Raw genomic sequence first — 14,514 nt, forward strand, 5'->3', positions numbered from 1 at the left:
GGGAAAGGTTCTAGTTTACTGCTCCCATCTCTTCTATAAAGGCATAGCCAGAGCACAACCCAAGAGCTGATCCCTGTAGTGGCTGCTGATGCTGCCACGTGAGGAGGACTCTCAACATGTGAGGCTGCTGGGTCAGGTATTGTCAAGCAGCTTTTCTACAAGTGCTTAGTTACAAAGCAATCCACGACAAAACACTCTCCATTGTTAACTAGTAGCATATTTGCTTATGATGTTAAAATAGTGCCTGTTCTCTTTGCATACATAATAATTCTTCACTGCTTCTACTGTCAGACACATTAGCCTGATATTGCACATGGAGTTGGTTGGTTTAGTGCATGCATTTTTATAAAAGGCAGTTTGAATAGACTTGCAAGATGTCCCTAGTAGTTACAAGAGCACTACCATAATACAGAGTTGTCTTAACATCTACAACATATCCTATATACTTTTGAAATTAAAGAAGAAAAAAAATACTTAATTCTACTTTTAATATAAACAATGATTACATTAAAAAGATGCAAAACAAAATAAAAACAGATAATTACAACACAATAACCTTCATTAACACATTCTGCATCAACTTTAGAACCTTTATTGACATGTTTCTTCCTATAACCTTTCTTTTATGTATTGTTTCAGACTGTACACCTACTGTAAACCGTGTCTCAGTAAAGAGTTGACATTTGTAAAAAGAAGAAATAAAGTGTGCTGGCCATTTATCACAGCATATACCCCTATAGATTAACATTAAATTATTCAAGATCTGCACAACTGTTTGGTTGCAGGAAATAAAGTCTGACATGCTCAATACAGCATCCACATCAGTCACTTACTTGCTTTATAAATAGTTTTACAGACCTTTTCCAGAGACTCATCGTAAGATTTGACTGTTCAATGCTTTCACAGTTTTGAGTACTCTCAATGAATGTAAAGTTATCACTAACATCTAAGAGAAAGGGACTCATGTTTGTATAAAAAAATACAGAGGGCTCTGAGTTTGACTGGACGTTCTGCATGCTAGTACAATAGAAATTATGTTGCATGCAACAGGAGAGCAATAGTTCAACCATTTTCTTGGTCGTGAAGTTCATCTCAGAAACAAATTGTACCTTCCATACTTTTCAACATTTACATTTAAGTTAACCTCTATGCATTTTCTCACAGGAAGAAAGAACTTTTGCAAAATATTTCTTAAGTCTAAATGAAAAAACCTCTCTCCGTTTTTACTCCAGTTTAATTTTTTTTTCCGCCACTTCCCATAAAAAGTTGGACTGCTTCTTTTCAAAAAAAAAAAAAAAAAAAAAAAAAGAGAGATCATACTGCATAGCCAAAAAAACACAGAGCCATTCCAGAGACGAGAATTTCCATCTTTGGATTCAGATTCAGTCTTACCAGAATGGCCTATATTTCTTTTCAAGCACTGCAGCCATTCAAAGAGATGCAGAATCACTGCTAGCTGGGTGTCAATTGTGAAAGAGCTTGGAAATTGTGTGGAAATACCAGTCTTCATAGGAAATAATGAAATTAAGCAAACCAAGGCTTACACAAACTCTGACACATTTGAGAGACATCTGATGCAGTTTGGATGACAAAGGCACACATGGTAAGAGGCCACAAGTTCAGATACGTTCATGTTTCTGGCAGCGAAAGACAGATAACCTCACCCTGCAGCTTAAAATAATAAATGCTTTGATTAACACAATGCTAAGACAGCGGTTTTAGTTTGGAGAATTCAGAAAGGAGATTTTCCTTCACTGTTGATATCAGAGGTTGGAGCTTTCCACCCTTGTAACTTAAAACCAAGCTCTATTATTACCCAACTGCAACACTGGAAAAGAAGTCATAGGAGCTTGCAGAGAGATGAGTATGGGCAGAATTTGGCCCATACAGATCAAAGATACTTTAGCTACAGTTTTTAGAACAGAGGTTTCTCTGTGTAAAAGTCGTGTACTAGTTTAGATACACGTAGCCAAATCTGTATCTGCAGATGAGAGAGTTAATTTCCTTCACAGCCCAGTGTTCCAACACCCGGAGTCTACCAACTAAACAGAACCACTGAGAATTCTCTTACATCCAAATTTCTGTAAGGGGGGAAAGAAAATCAGTACTGAATAAACAAACAACTTGCAGCACTACATAAAAGGCTGTACCAGACTGGTAAAAACTAACTTAATTTGACTTATTCTATGCATGTAAGTCACTTGACACCCACACTATATAAGTACTTTAATTGTCTATTATTTTAAATGGGTTTCTTTTGTTCCCAAAATAAATATAACCGAGATGAGCACTGAAAACAACTGCTCAAAGCTGTGTGGACAAAAAAGTGAGTTAAAAAAGAAAGAGTGCAACTAGAAGTGCAACTATCCCTTCACTTACAACAAAGTGAATTGATTAATATTTATAGAGACATACAGTTCTTCTGGGATCCGTACAAACATCTGGACATTTTTTGTACTCAGGCCTGAAACCAGAAATAAGTGACAAAAAATATATATTTATAAATGTATATTAAAGAATAATATTAAAAATTAATATTTATTTATTTATTTTCCCTTGTGCTTTAAACCAAGTTTTCTGCTGTGCAATCATGGCCATTTGGGAGACTGTTACGATTTTCACAAAGGGCTGAGCAAGCTCAACTACAATGGAATTAATTTTGAGTGTCATTTTGAGCTCTCACAGAATCACTCTTTAAAATACACATATATGTGTATATATATATACACACACAGTATATTGCAAGTACATGCATGATCTTGTAAGGATCGAGAATCTCTGAAATGAGAGATCTCTACAGAACCATGGAAACTTCAACAAGTTCAGTCTGAAACACGTTCACAAATTTGATGGAAAAATCTTAGGTTCATTGCAGCTTAAGGCCTTCTTGAAGAGCTGGTACCCTAAGATGAAAATAACAAACCTGTTTGTTTGAACCAGTTGCTGCCTACCCCCCAGCTATTAAGGTTGGGCTGGCAAATGCCATGGCTAACCTCTCCTCTCAGGTGGCACACAACTGGTTCTGTTTAAACCTCTTGAAGCTGCAGATGTGAAGTCCAAACAGACAGGCTTAAGTCTTTAACAGGAAAATGACCTTAAGTACCAGATGACTGCTATTCAATAAATCCATGCCTAATTCTTAGTGTCTTAATTCCCCAAGCAAGTGTTTTGTTGTTGTTGGCTTGCTTTGCTTTTTTTGACAGTTCAGTTGGGTGGCTTCAAAATGTCATCAGCACTGCCCTTTCAGGTGTCAATACTTGCAAATGAATAACGCAGTGCCAGTTTGGAGCAAAGCACTGCACTCAGGCAGGCATGTACACCTAACCAAATGGCTTCTGAAGCAGGAGGGAAGCCTTGTACTTGTAAAGAACTAGGTTTGGTGTCTATGTATGTATCAAAAACCACTATCATGCATATGCGTTTGGTACATATTCTTACATATTTTTCTCCCACCTCTCAAAAAATAAATAAAAAAATAAAAGAAGAGAGGCATTCACCCATCTTTTTTTAGCTTCTAAACACCACAGCTATTACAGCTCAGTGAACCATCACCAATTCGATGAAACACTTCTCTGAACTCCTTCAATGACTCAGTATTTTTTTCATCCAGACAGCCTGAAAGACACACACACACTACGTGTACGCACAGGTATGTCTACAATTCACCCCAGGAGAAACAATTCAAAGACTGCCAAACTGCACAAAAGTAAATCACTACTTTGGCAACATCATAAAAGAAAAAAAAAAAAAAAAAGCTTATAAAAAGACCAAGATTTTGTGATACTAATGCTATATATAAACCTGTCAAAACAAAAAACCTTGTTTTACCCACCTGAGTAGCCTCAGGAGAACACCAGCCTTGAGGAATGTAACAAAAATGCAGCCACAAAAACATCAAACTAATACAGAGTATCACTTAATTCCATATGCTGTGAGCTATGCTTTGAAAGCAGTGGCAGCAGGCAGCTAACATGCGTTGCAAAGCACTAGCAAATTCTGCTTATGTTCAAGCATGGATGATTTCAAGCATACTCTGTGAATTCATTTCAAGGTTCTGCCAACATAGAAATGCAGCTGAAAACAAAACAACGTAAGCATGATTTGACTTACAAACTTAGAATAAATTTTAACATAAAATATTGAATCATTAGAATTAATATACTGACATTCAAGAAAACAAGTCAGTATGTTTGTCCAGGTGCTCATCTCCTTCTGAATTAATGTGTACATTATTTGGCATCTCAAAAGGCACATGGTTAATACACCTGCATTTGTGCGACCATTATTGGGTATAAGAAACCGCACGGCGTGATCTTTTAGCCAAGCACTGCTCTAGCACACATCTCTGAATTACACTTAAAACATGATGATGCTGTATGATATTAGAATTCTTCCCTATTTGTATGCAAATTTCACCCACAACTTATTACAGTTATTATAAAGCAGAATTGCCAGCACATTCTCCTCTTCGCTGCACAGCCTGGCTCAAGTAAAGGAAAGGCCAAACAAAGTATGGCAAAGCTCTCAGTCAGTTTTAGGAATTCATTTTAGTCAGCATGTTAGCTAATTGCTGTCCATTCTTACAAAATTTTCCTCCCAATTGGTCTCCACCCAATTTTGGGGGTTTCTGCAGCAGTGATAACACATTCAAGGAGGCTGACTTTGCAATCTTCCTAACCAAGTTAGATAAAACTAGCACAAATTTCTCAAGGAAATATTCTTTCTTTTCGAGTCGTGCAGACTGAAAAGATTTAGGTGAAAGTTTAAATCAAGCTCAGAACTTTGGGATGGTCTATTCACCTTATTTACTAGTCTAGATGAATTTACATTTCAATATCCTTTGACACTGTCTGAACAGTTTTCCTTGACCAAAAATAATGTTGCTTACTATTGTATACGCTCATGAAGTACATCCAGCACCAAATAAAAGACATCTTGTATCCTGATACTTCTTTGTACCAAATTTTAAAGCTGCCTCATCACTGCCATTTACCCTTCACTCTGGTTCAAATCCAGCTGTCCGGCAATGCACGAAGTTGCTCAAGAGTTGATTGCCAGCATGAGCTCATTACATGTTCAGAAAATCCAGCACAACTCTTCTCTCTTTTACATGCCCTCTGCAGGCAGTTCCTGTTTCAAGGATGTTGTTACACAATTGCTGGCTCAGTTATTATTTTAGTTGTAAAAGAAAAGGAAAAAAAAACAAAACTATTTTAAGAGAAGAATTGATGCAGGGCGATGCTGAATACTTTGGTGGATGAAGCGTAGGTGGATGTCACACTTTCTACAAACATACACATCTTTACTGGTTATACATCCTAGGAAAGGTCATATTCTCACTTATTTCTTCTAAAATACAGGCACAGACACATGTGATTTAATAAATTATTCAAATCTGCCGACTTCAGGTTTACTGTTAAAAGGGGCATAAGAGATGTATAAGCCAGCAGAAGATCTGACTATATTTCATTTGTATTCAACAGTGACAGGGTAGGAAACATTGAAGGCGTGGGCCTTATATAAAAATATATTACTGTGTATACTGTGTCACCTATTAAAAATCAAGTTCGTTGTTGCTTCCTACCCCATACTCCAATTCCAAAGCAGGGACAACTATCCCAAACAGAATATTGGTCTTGCTGCTCCATAAACAAAGCCAGGCATTCAGAGCTAGCTCAAGGGAATGTCTGCAAGACACTTCATTCTGCTGCATATACTTATCATGGTTGCTAGCAAGGAAAAAGGACATTTTACAGGAATTATGCATTTTAGGGAATCAGGAATTGTATGAGAAGTCTGTATGTTTTCTTATATTAGCCTAATTACTCCATTAATGAAATTATATATATATATATATATATATATATATTTGAGCAGACTATAGAGTTGCCTGCATGTCTGTACCATTTTCACGTGAATGACAATCTGTTTTCAAATGAATTGACAATTTCAATACTATCAGGTCAAGATCCACTTCTGTCTAACTTCTGTCTAGACAGAGCAATTCCATTGTCCTGGATCTATTCACTCTCTCAGGAAACTGTATTCTAAAGCAATCATCCCTAAACCACTGGGAAAACATACCTTTTACTAACTACCAGATGCCTTTAAATACCCAGTTCTAATCTTTCCATTTCAGCAGCTAAGCCAATTTCAAGTTGTGACCAGTTTTAATGTCCTTAGATCAATTGGGAAAGGTCCCCTCTTTCCATAACTACTAAAACTAACAGGAGAAAAGGAAGCCTTAAATTGTACTAGTCTCGGTCTAAACAGTCCACAATGTTTCTTCACATTTGGGATTCATTCCTTCCATCCTGTTCAGTAAAAGCTGCAACCTTTCTATGGGATAAGCTGAAGTGAGAGAGGACTGAGAGGGCATTTATCAGGGTGAACATGAATACTTTCCTATATTCCTAGTTGGTTTTATTGTGGGGAAAAAAAGACGGAAAACACCAAAGACCATTCGCAAAGTGCACGGTGCCACCAGAATCACCAGAATATCCAGAATGTGGAATAGACGGTATTTCTGGAGTGAAATTAAAAAGAAACAACAACAAAAAGTTTGCTTAGAATGAACATAGAATACTAGGCCAATTTCGTCACCTATTAGAAGCACAAAAGTAGCCTAAGGCTCTTAGCAATATGGTCAAGGGGTACTTGTACCTTTGGAAAATATCTTGAGAGTATTTATATTACCCCTCTACAATACCTTTTATTTTCCAACATCTACATAAATCAGAGTCTGAGCTGAGTCCACTGGGTACCAGAATAAAACCAATCCACTGTTGCGAAAACTATGAACCATCCTGCAGTAGCTCCAGCTTAAGCCAGCACCTGGTCCCTAAAATTGTAGGGGGTATTAGCCGTCACCACTGTCTTTTCTCCTCTGAGGCATGTCACTCTAAAACAGAGCCAAAAGCACAACTAATGCTTCTTTCTTTAGCTGATGTACACACACAGAAAGTGTAATCAACACTGCTCTTTAAAGAGAACAGTGGTGTTTAACATTAATGCAATGGGAAATGTTATGCTCTCTGCTTCCAAACTCCAATGAACAAATACACTAAGCAACTAATGTAACCCTAAATCTCTTAACTAAAAGCAATAGTTCCAGTATAGGTATTGTTAATTGCCTTAAATATATATTTGAGTTGAAGTACATACACATTGCTGTTAGCTTCTTTTAGGTCCTGTGCTTTCAATGATGACATTTTCTTCAAGTTGAAAATGCTAGTATTTAATTATAAATTATATCAACATTATGTTGCATATTGCATTTGTAGAATTGGACATCCAGAATTCATTATCATTCACTGTCACCAGGAAACTCATTGACAACTTGTTTTAGCATGAGCGAGCTAAAATTTTGAAGTTACTCTCCTTTAAAATAATTAAAAGGAGAGCATTCCCCAACACTTGTGTCTTTCTCTGTCTAGACACATTACAGAAAACATTTAATTTCATTACAGGAGATACGTGTAAAAGGGTTTCTCATCTTCAGCGTTTGTCACTTCAGGATTTTGATAGCTTAACTGTAAGCTTTAATGAATATGCATGCAGCTGGCCACTCTGATTGCAGAACTAAAGAAAGGTGTCTACAGTTCCAGTCATTACATATTAGCACGAGAGTTACAGAAAACCATGATCACCTACGCTTCAGGTGATGTTCAGCTTTGTTTTCACATGGTTTCACAAAGCACTAGGTATTAAAGCTGCTATTAAATGGTGAGAAGTGCACACAATCTACACATTACACTACGTTCAGGGCTTTTTCCTCTTTCCAAGGATCTCAGAGCACCTGAAAAATATGAATCCCCACTACTCCTGCAATATAGCTACGTAGATATTACTTATACTGGATTCTCTGTGGAATTGTGCATATCCTTGCCACTGAACTGATTCAAAATAAAGTTTAAGTGATGGCTATGAACTCAAACACTGGATTGGTGATAGAAGTACGGAGAGATCCCAGGAGTACAAACTCACAGAAAGGAACAAGTCAGCGTTTGCCAGAGAGATCTTATGAAGGTCTCTAGTGTCTTAATTACTTTGTGTCTATCACCTTATTTATTCTTTTTTATTCTATAGTTTTCAGCCTGGAGCAGACACCCAGAACTGTCTACACTTCTTCGCCACATTAAAAACAAGGCAACTGTTACTTCTGTGCTTGTGCAGATTTACACTAAGATCACTGACATTACAATGATGAGGGTAATACAAGAACCAGGATTCATTTCAGACAAGAAAAGTGAAACAAGAAAAGAAAAACAATAAGAAAATCCTCAGAAATTTAACAGATTTCTTAAGATATCATATCCTGATAAATCAATGTTTTAATAATTTACAAGACAATTCTAGCTGATCCAGTTCTCTTGTCTTGCTATTTTGCCCATACTGACACAACCCAGAGTTAAAGGGACTGCCTAATTTACTTCTCCTTCCCTATAACAGGCAAGAGGATATAACATGCAGTTCAATCTCCTCCATACAAGTACTTGTGAAATCTTCTGTAGCTTCTGCCACAGAAGGTATAGGTTATTCTGTAACATGCAGAATTGGAATATGCCCCTATAAAATAATGCATCATTTCATAAAAAAACACATCATATCATAAACATTCCCAGCAAAGAGAATTAAGCACACAGTTCTCAGAACTGTTTCATTGCTTCTTGTTCTGAGTTAAAAACACACACATCTCTCCCTTGTATACTGCTTACGCTGCAACTTCAGACAAATTATCCCATATGATCTGTAATATGGTTAATACAGTACAATCTCTTAGGATGAAAAACTCCCATAAGTGAAAATCCTTAAAACAAATATCAATAGCAAGCTGTTCCAAACAACAAGAGCTGTTTGTTCTCCTTGAAGGATCTCCTAAATCCACTGTTATCTGAAATTCTTCCCAAAACAAACTTAAACACAAAAAACCCTGAGCAGCACCCCAATAAAAACAAAAATTAAGAAACCCAAAGGTTCTTGATCTCATCGCTATGTTCCTAAACCATGACAACAGCAGCATGCAAAGCCAATTGCATACAAAGCCTTACCAAGTTCAGTTATGTAGGTGTTTCCTTCTGAAGGTAAAGGAATGTACTGATTAGAGAAGAAGCTGCTTCCATAACCCAGGACAAAACCTTCAAGTTTGCTGTTTTGACTTGGTCGAAGATACTTCATGCAAACGGTGTCATCTGTTGCATTGATCTGAACTTTCAGGCTCTGTCTTTTCACTAGGAAAAGAGTAAAAATAAGAGAAGATCAAAATGTATTATTGTGTAACTATGTATTCAGTAAAGGAATATGACAACATGTAGGACAGTTCAATTTGTTAATTGTAATTAAGAGTTGCAAGGTAGAGTCTCAAGGCAACAGAGTGTATATCAACTATCGTGTAAAATTGTTTTCCAATATGTCCATTTCTTCCCCTCATTAGTTTAGTATTAACTATCACATCTACGATTGCAGTAGTAGAAGAGTACATGAAGTAAATGAAAAAATGCAAGTATCTTTTCCTTTAAATACAGGAGTTATAGCAGTATTATAAGACCCACTGCTGACAAAATTGCCCATCAGGAGATTTTTTTCTTAGTTAAGAAGAAATTTAAAATGATGTTTTAACATGAAGTTAGCCATATTACAGAATTAGAGGATGAATAGTAACTATGTCCAAATAAAAATGTTACAGTTATGATTTATTTATTTTCTGCTGTGTTCAGCAGGAAATGTAATTTTCCAGTTGGAATTACACCAGGACACCTAGACTAACAGAAAAACTCAATGCAAAATTACCAAGAAGTTTTTCTTTTTCAATGTTGAATTTTATGCTTTCCAGGGGAGAAAGTAACAAAACTTTAACTTGTAACAACATAGAATGAATTCACAACAGAATAACCAACTTTATAGACTGCACAAAAGTGTTTCTTCCTCTTTTTTCTTGGGTGAGGTAGGATTGGCTTTTTCTTCCCTAGTACTTAAAACTTTATTATTCCCTTGTCACTTTTAGGTTTATCACATTTTGAGAACTGTTGACTGACAGTGCTCAAGAAAAAATAAAAAGGAACAAAACAACACACAACAAACTAAAACAAACAAAAAACTAATGACTCTTCTCCAGTAGAATCCAGTAGAACATTTAGGGTTACTATTTTTCCTTGAAATATATTTTTTTACACCAGACAGGTTTTCAGGCATTGCCTGCAACCATGAAGGTTGAAAATACTTTTCCAGGGAGAAAACAAACAAACAAAAAAACAATTTCAAAAAACCCTTTCACCCTTTCCTTCTAAAACCTAAAGAAAACCAATGAGAGACATGTCGTTAAATAACAGGGTAGAGCAATAGAACAATAAACAAATTCCTTTTCTTTCTGTCTCTTTTCCTTCTCTTCCTCTCTCCCCCCTCCCTTTCCTCCCTCCTCTTTCTCCTTTCCCCACAGGTAATTGTACAGTGACGTTCAAATTTTCTTTAGACAAGCATATATTGATTCTTTGCAATCACACTGCAGCCCTTTTTCTGAAGAAAATAAGATGACAGGAGATGCTGAGAGGCCACAGTCCCCATTCTCTAAAGATGATTTAGTAGTAGTGATGAGCACCTGCAGTTGTCTGCACACTGATTGAAAAAACCGAAGCCAAACACTTCATGCCCCTTTCCTTTAGACAAAGGAGCACACAAGTAAAACTGATGGAAAACATGTGCCTCCGATTAGACCTTTTCTTTATCTGAAGACTGATCAAGTAAAAGCACTCCGCCAGGAAGCCATCCCAATTTTCCAAAGGCAACTCTGCCAGATTCTGGGAGACTGCAGGAGCTGAAGAAACCTCAGCGCCCTGCCGGTTCCAGCAGCATGACACCGGCCTGGGGGAAGGGCCACGGCTGCTTCCTCACCTGGGCGAGATCCGAACTTCTGTTCTCACTCCGGGAGACTCCCAGCGTGTGCAACTTTCAGCATCAGCAAGGCTGCACACAGCAGAAACCAGGCAGAAATCCCAACAGGCTTCCAAGCCCTCTTAATACGCTCCATAAAGGTGCTTGGTAAAGTCTAGACCCAAGTCTAGGATTACTGTCTCCAACTGACAGCAAATTACGTTTGTTAAACATTATTAATCTGCTGAACTCTGAATTACAATACCTAACTTTGGAGAACAAAGCATAAATGAAAGATGGTCTCCTTTAAATATTCATGTCTAAGAAAAAAGTAAGGCTTACAGTATTTGATTCAAATATAACAATAAGATTTCTGTATTAAAACTTTTAATCAGACCCAAAAACAGACTAAAACAAAGATCTATTTTCATTTTAAATATACAATAATTTCACATGATGTTGTTTTCACCATCATTTATACATAAATGCCTCACAGTTATATTTTATGCTAATTTGAAGAGCTAATTCTAATTCAAGATAGAATTCAGCTAGTTTTGACCCAGTTAGATACTGTGCCTTATTCGTAAATTGTCAATTATAGTGACATGGGAGCTTTATTTCAACCTAAAAATTTTGAGTGAAGTTTCTAACAACACAAAGTCTAATGGGATCCCATGAGCAACATCTCCAAGGCAGGAACCTTAAGACCTTTTCTTTATACCTAGCACATCAAAACAACCAACCCAACTTTTAAGCTCAAAGCCAGTTCTAGTGCAACGTAAACAGAAATAATGAACTTTTAAAAATTGAGAAGGCAGAATAGAAAAGGAAAATAGGAGTCTTATTTAAAATTAATAGATTTTATCTAAAATTCTTGTCCTGTGCACCCTGTCTCGACAGGGGAAGTCCTTTCCTTCTGGTTCACTATTAAGCACAGGATCCTTTCACTGATTTTCGGTATTATAACAAACACCACAGAGTCTTCACTGTATTTTGGGAAACTTTCTTTCCCTCTCCTTGGAGAGCTAGTTATGGTCTAAGCTCCATACTCTCCTTAACATATGCCCCAGAGGAAAACCATCTCTTGCCCCCTCTGTGAGCTCCTGATAACCACTTCCTTCCCTCCACACAGCACAAGTTCCCCTCGCAGAGGGATCTCTGCAACGACCCACTTCTCCCCTTGCTGCCTGACCCAAAGAGCAGCACAGGGCAAGGCAAACCAATGGCTTTCCTCATTATTTAGCTGCACCTATTTAATGGAAGGTAACTGTGCTAGAGCAGCAACACAGTTCACTTCGTATGAGGGCACTGCACTCCCTCCATGAGCTCCACATGTTGTGGCACCACCAGAACTCAGGGATGAGCCATGACAGCTCCAGCAGTGACCACCAGAGGTGAGGTGGGCCTGTTCCTGACGTGCACGGACTGAAGTGCTGCAACCAAGGCCAAAGCCAGCTATAAACAGGAGATAATGTAACAGTAATCTGTTGATCCCTGAGCTCACATTACATGAGCTGATGGGCAGCAGTCATGTTCTCTCAGGTGAGGTGCAGTCAGCAGGGTTGCAACCAGCTCTTAGGTTGTCCTGACAGGAAAGTCCACTCCACCGAATCCCATACTCTCTTCTACCACTAGGGCCACTGAAGCACTAAAGGTTCGTGACTGAAATCACTGACAGTTTGCTAGGAAATGTAGCACTTGGGTGCCCAGGAGCAGAAGGCTACAGAGAAGGAGCCCAAACCCAAACAATGACAGGGACAGAGGGCAGCGAGCAGGCACAGAAAGCACTGTCTGTCTCGGCAGAGCCACCAATGCTCTACCATGCTTGGCACAGACTCCTGGTAAGGAATGGCCTCTCTCCCCAGAGATGGTCAGCAAGCTACTCAGTCATCGGGTTGGCCCTCTAGGAAGCCAGGCAGCCCTTGGGCCTGCCAACAGCTCAGCCCTCCAGATCATTTCCAGAAGGTCTATGAGGCAGACCCGTGTGGTCACCAGGAATCCATGTGGAGACAAGAGGTCTGCACACAGCTCAAGGCTACTTGCTGCAGGAACACTCCTGGACTATTCCAGAGAGAGCCAGCCCCACACAGCACAGACGTAAGGGACTTTACAGCAATCAGCCTGGTGAGCGGGGACGGCTCTTGGAAGCACATTAGCAAAACAGGTTTCATTTGTGTTGATCCCACAGTACTTTAAACAAGTCCCAGAGAGAGCAGGCATTCCCGTTCTGAGTAATAGCATCTCCGTCTTGGCCACCACACAGATGAACATTCATTAAGCATGATGGAATAGTCAAAGGAAGTCACAGGAACTTGCAAATGTATTTGATTTTGAGAAAATACCCTTGCCATGTCATGATTTTAGGACACCACCACCACCACCATCCCGTCTTCTCAGTGAAAGAGTAGAGTGATAAACTAGAGTCCCTCAAATTCCAGTGCAAAAAAAACTTTAAAAGCATCTTACAAAAAGAAAAGAACGCTTTCAGGCACAGAGCAAGGCAAGGTTGAATTTTCCTAACTCATACTCACTCGTGTCAGTTTTTGGCATGCGTTATTGAAACTCTGCTCTTAAGTATTTGCATTTGTGGAGTGATTCTTTCACCTTCAGGCCATCACTAAATGGAAGATTCTGGGATCCATAGCTACCTCTGAAATACAATCTTTCCCTCCTAGCTTGCCAGCAGAAATTCCACACTGGTCTGCAAGTATTTTCTTCAACAAAAGTCGATCAATGGCCAAAACCAGTATGACAAACAGCGCAGCACACGTCTGAACTAAACACACGTTAACTGCATCAGACCTCTTGCAGTTAGAGATCACTCCAGGGAAAGGATGCTTCGCCTGCAAGGGGAACGACTGTTAAAGGCAGCCCGATGAAATCAGCTACATCGTAATGGAACCAACCCCTGGTAACTCTTTTTAAAGAAGAAAATGGCTATAAAATGGCCTGAAGAATCCAGTTGGGAGCACCAATAGTTTGACTAGTTGGAAGGAAAGAAAAGAGAAAAAAAAAAAAGGAAAAAAAAAAAAAGCAGTCATGAATAGGCAACAGGAGCCAAGAGCAAATGAACACTGAAACTTTAGAAAAAAATAGCTATAAATGACATAACTGAAATTCACATCTTTAAAATGCAAAAGCAGCTACTGAACATAGCATATAACAAATATCCAGCTGAATATTTTGTATGAGCTTTGGATTCACTGGTGATTATCTGGAGTATTTCCTTTTTCTCATCTCTTTAATTATTCATGGTGCAACACAGGAGGAGAAGGGAGAATTCAGAGGCACTGCTACCAACCACCTCTTAAGCTTACCAGCTAGCTCTACCTGATGGCTCATATTTTGCTACAAGACAGAGTACACCAATTTTCTATTTCCACTTCCATAGCAAAAGTTCAGTCAAAGCCCTTTTGACTATTTGACTTCTCAGTTCTAACATCCTGCTAAGAGATCATAGTTGGAAAGCAGTCTGAAAAGGCAAAACACACAATTCCTAGAATTACTACAAATACACTTATATAATTCCATTGCTATTTAGTAACTGTAAAGAAGTAATGAGATAAATACAGAACTGCTTCACTGGGCACATTGCATTAGAACAACCCTTGTTTAGTAATTCAGTGATGGTGACAGTGGTATTTGCAA

The 14,514-nt window shown here is 38.3% G+C and overlaps 1 protein-coding gene across 42 annotated transcripts in view; it reads right to left on the minus strand.

Annotated features, from left to right (window-relative positions):
* The window catches only part of LOC101801420 (target of Nesh-SH3), a 154,056-nt gene that overhangs the window by 120,786 nt on the left and 18,756 nt on the right, over positions 1-14,514 (minus strand). For all 42 annotated transcript variants that reach the window (XM_072023550.1, XM_072023541.1, XM_072023509.1 and 39 more), the window contains exon 2: positions 9,051-9,230. In XM_072023550.1, the coding sequence (XP_071879651.1) occupies positions 9,051-9,230 (180 nt within the window). The remainder of the gene's footprint in view (positions 1-9,050; positions 9,231-14,514) is intronic.

The sequence above is a fragment of the Anas platyrhynchos genome, chromosome 1, assembly GCF_047663525.1.
Source record: "Anas platyrhynchos isolate ZD024472 breed Pekin duck chromosome 1, IASCAAS_PekinDuck_T2T, whole genome shotgun sequence".
Classification (NCBI taxonomy): domain Eukaryota; kingdom Metazoa; phylum Chordata; class Aves; order Anseriformes; family Anatidae; genus Anas; species Anas platyrhynchos.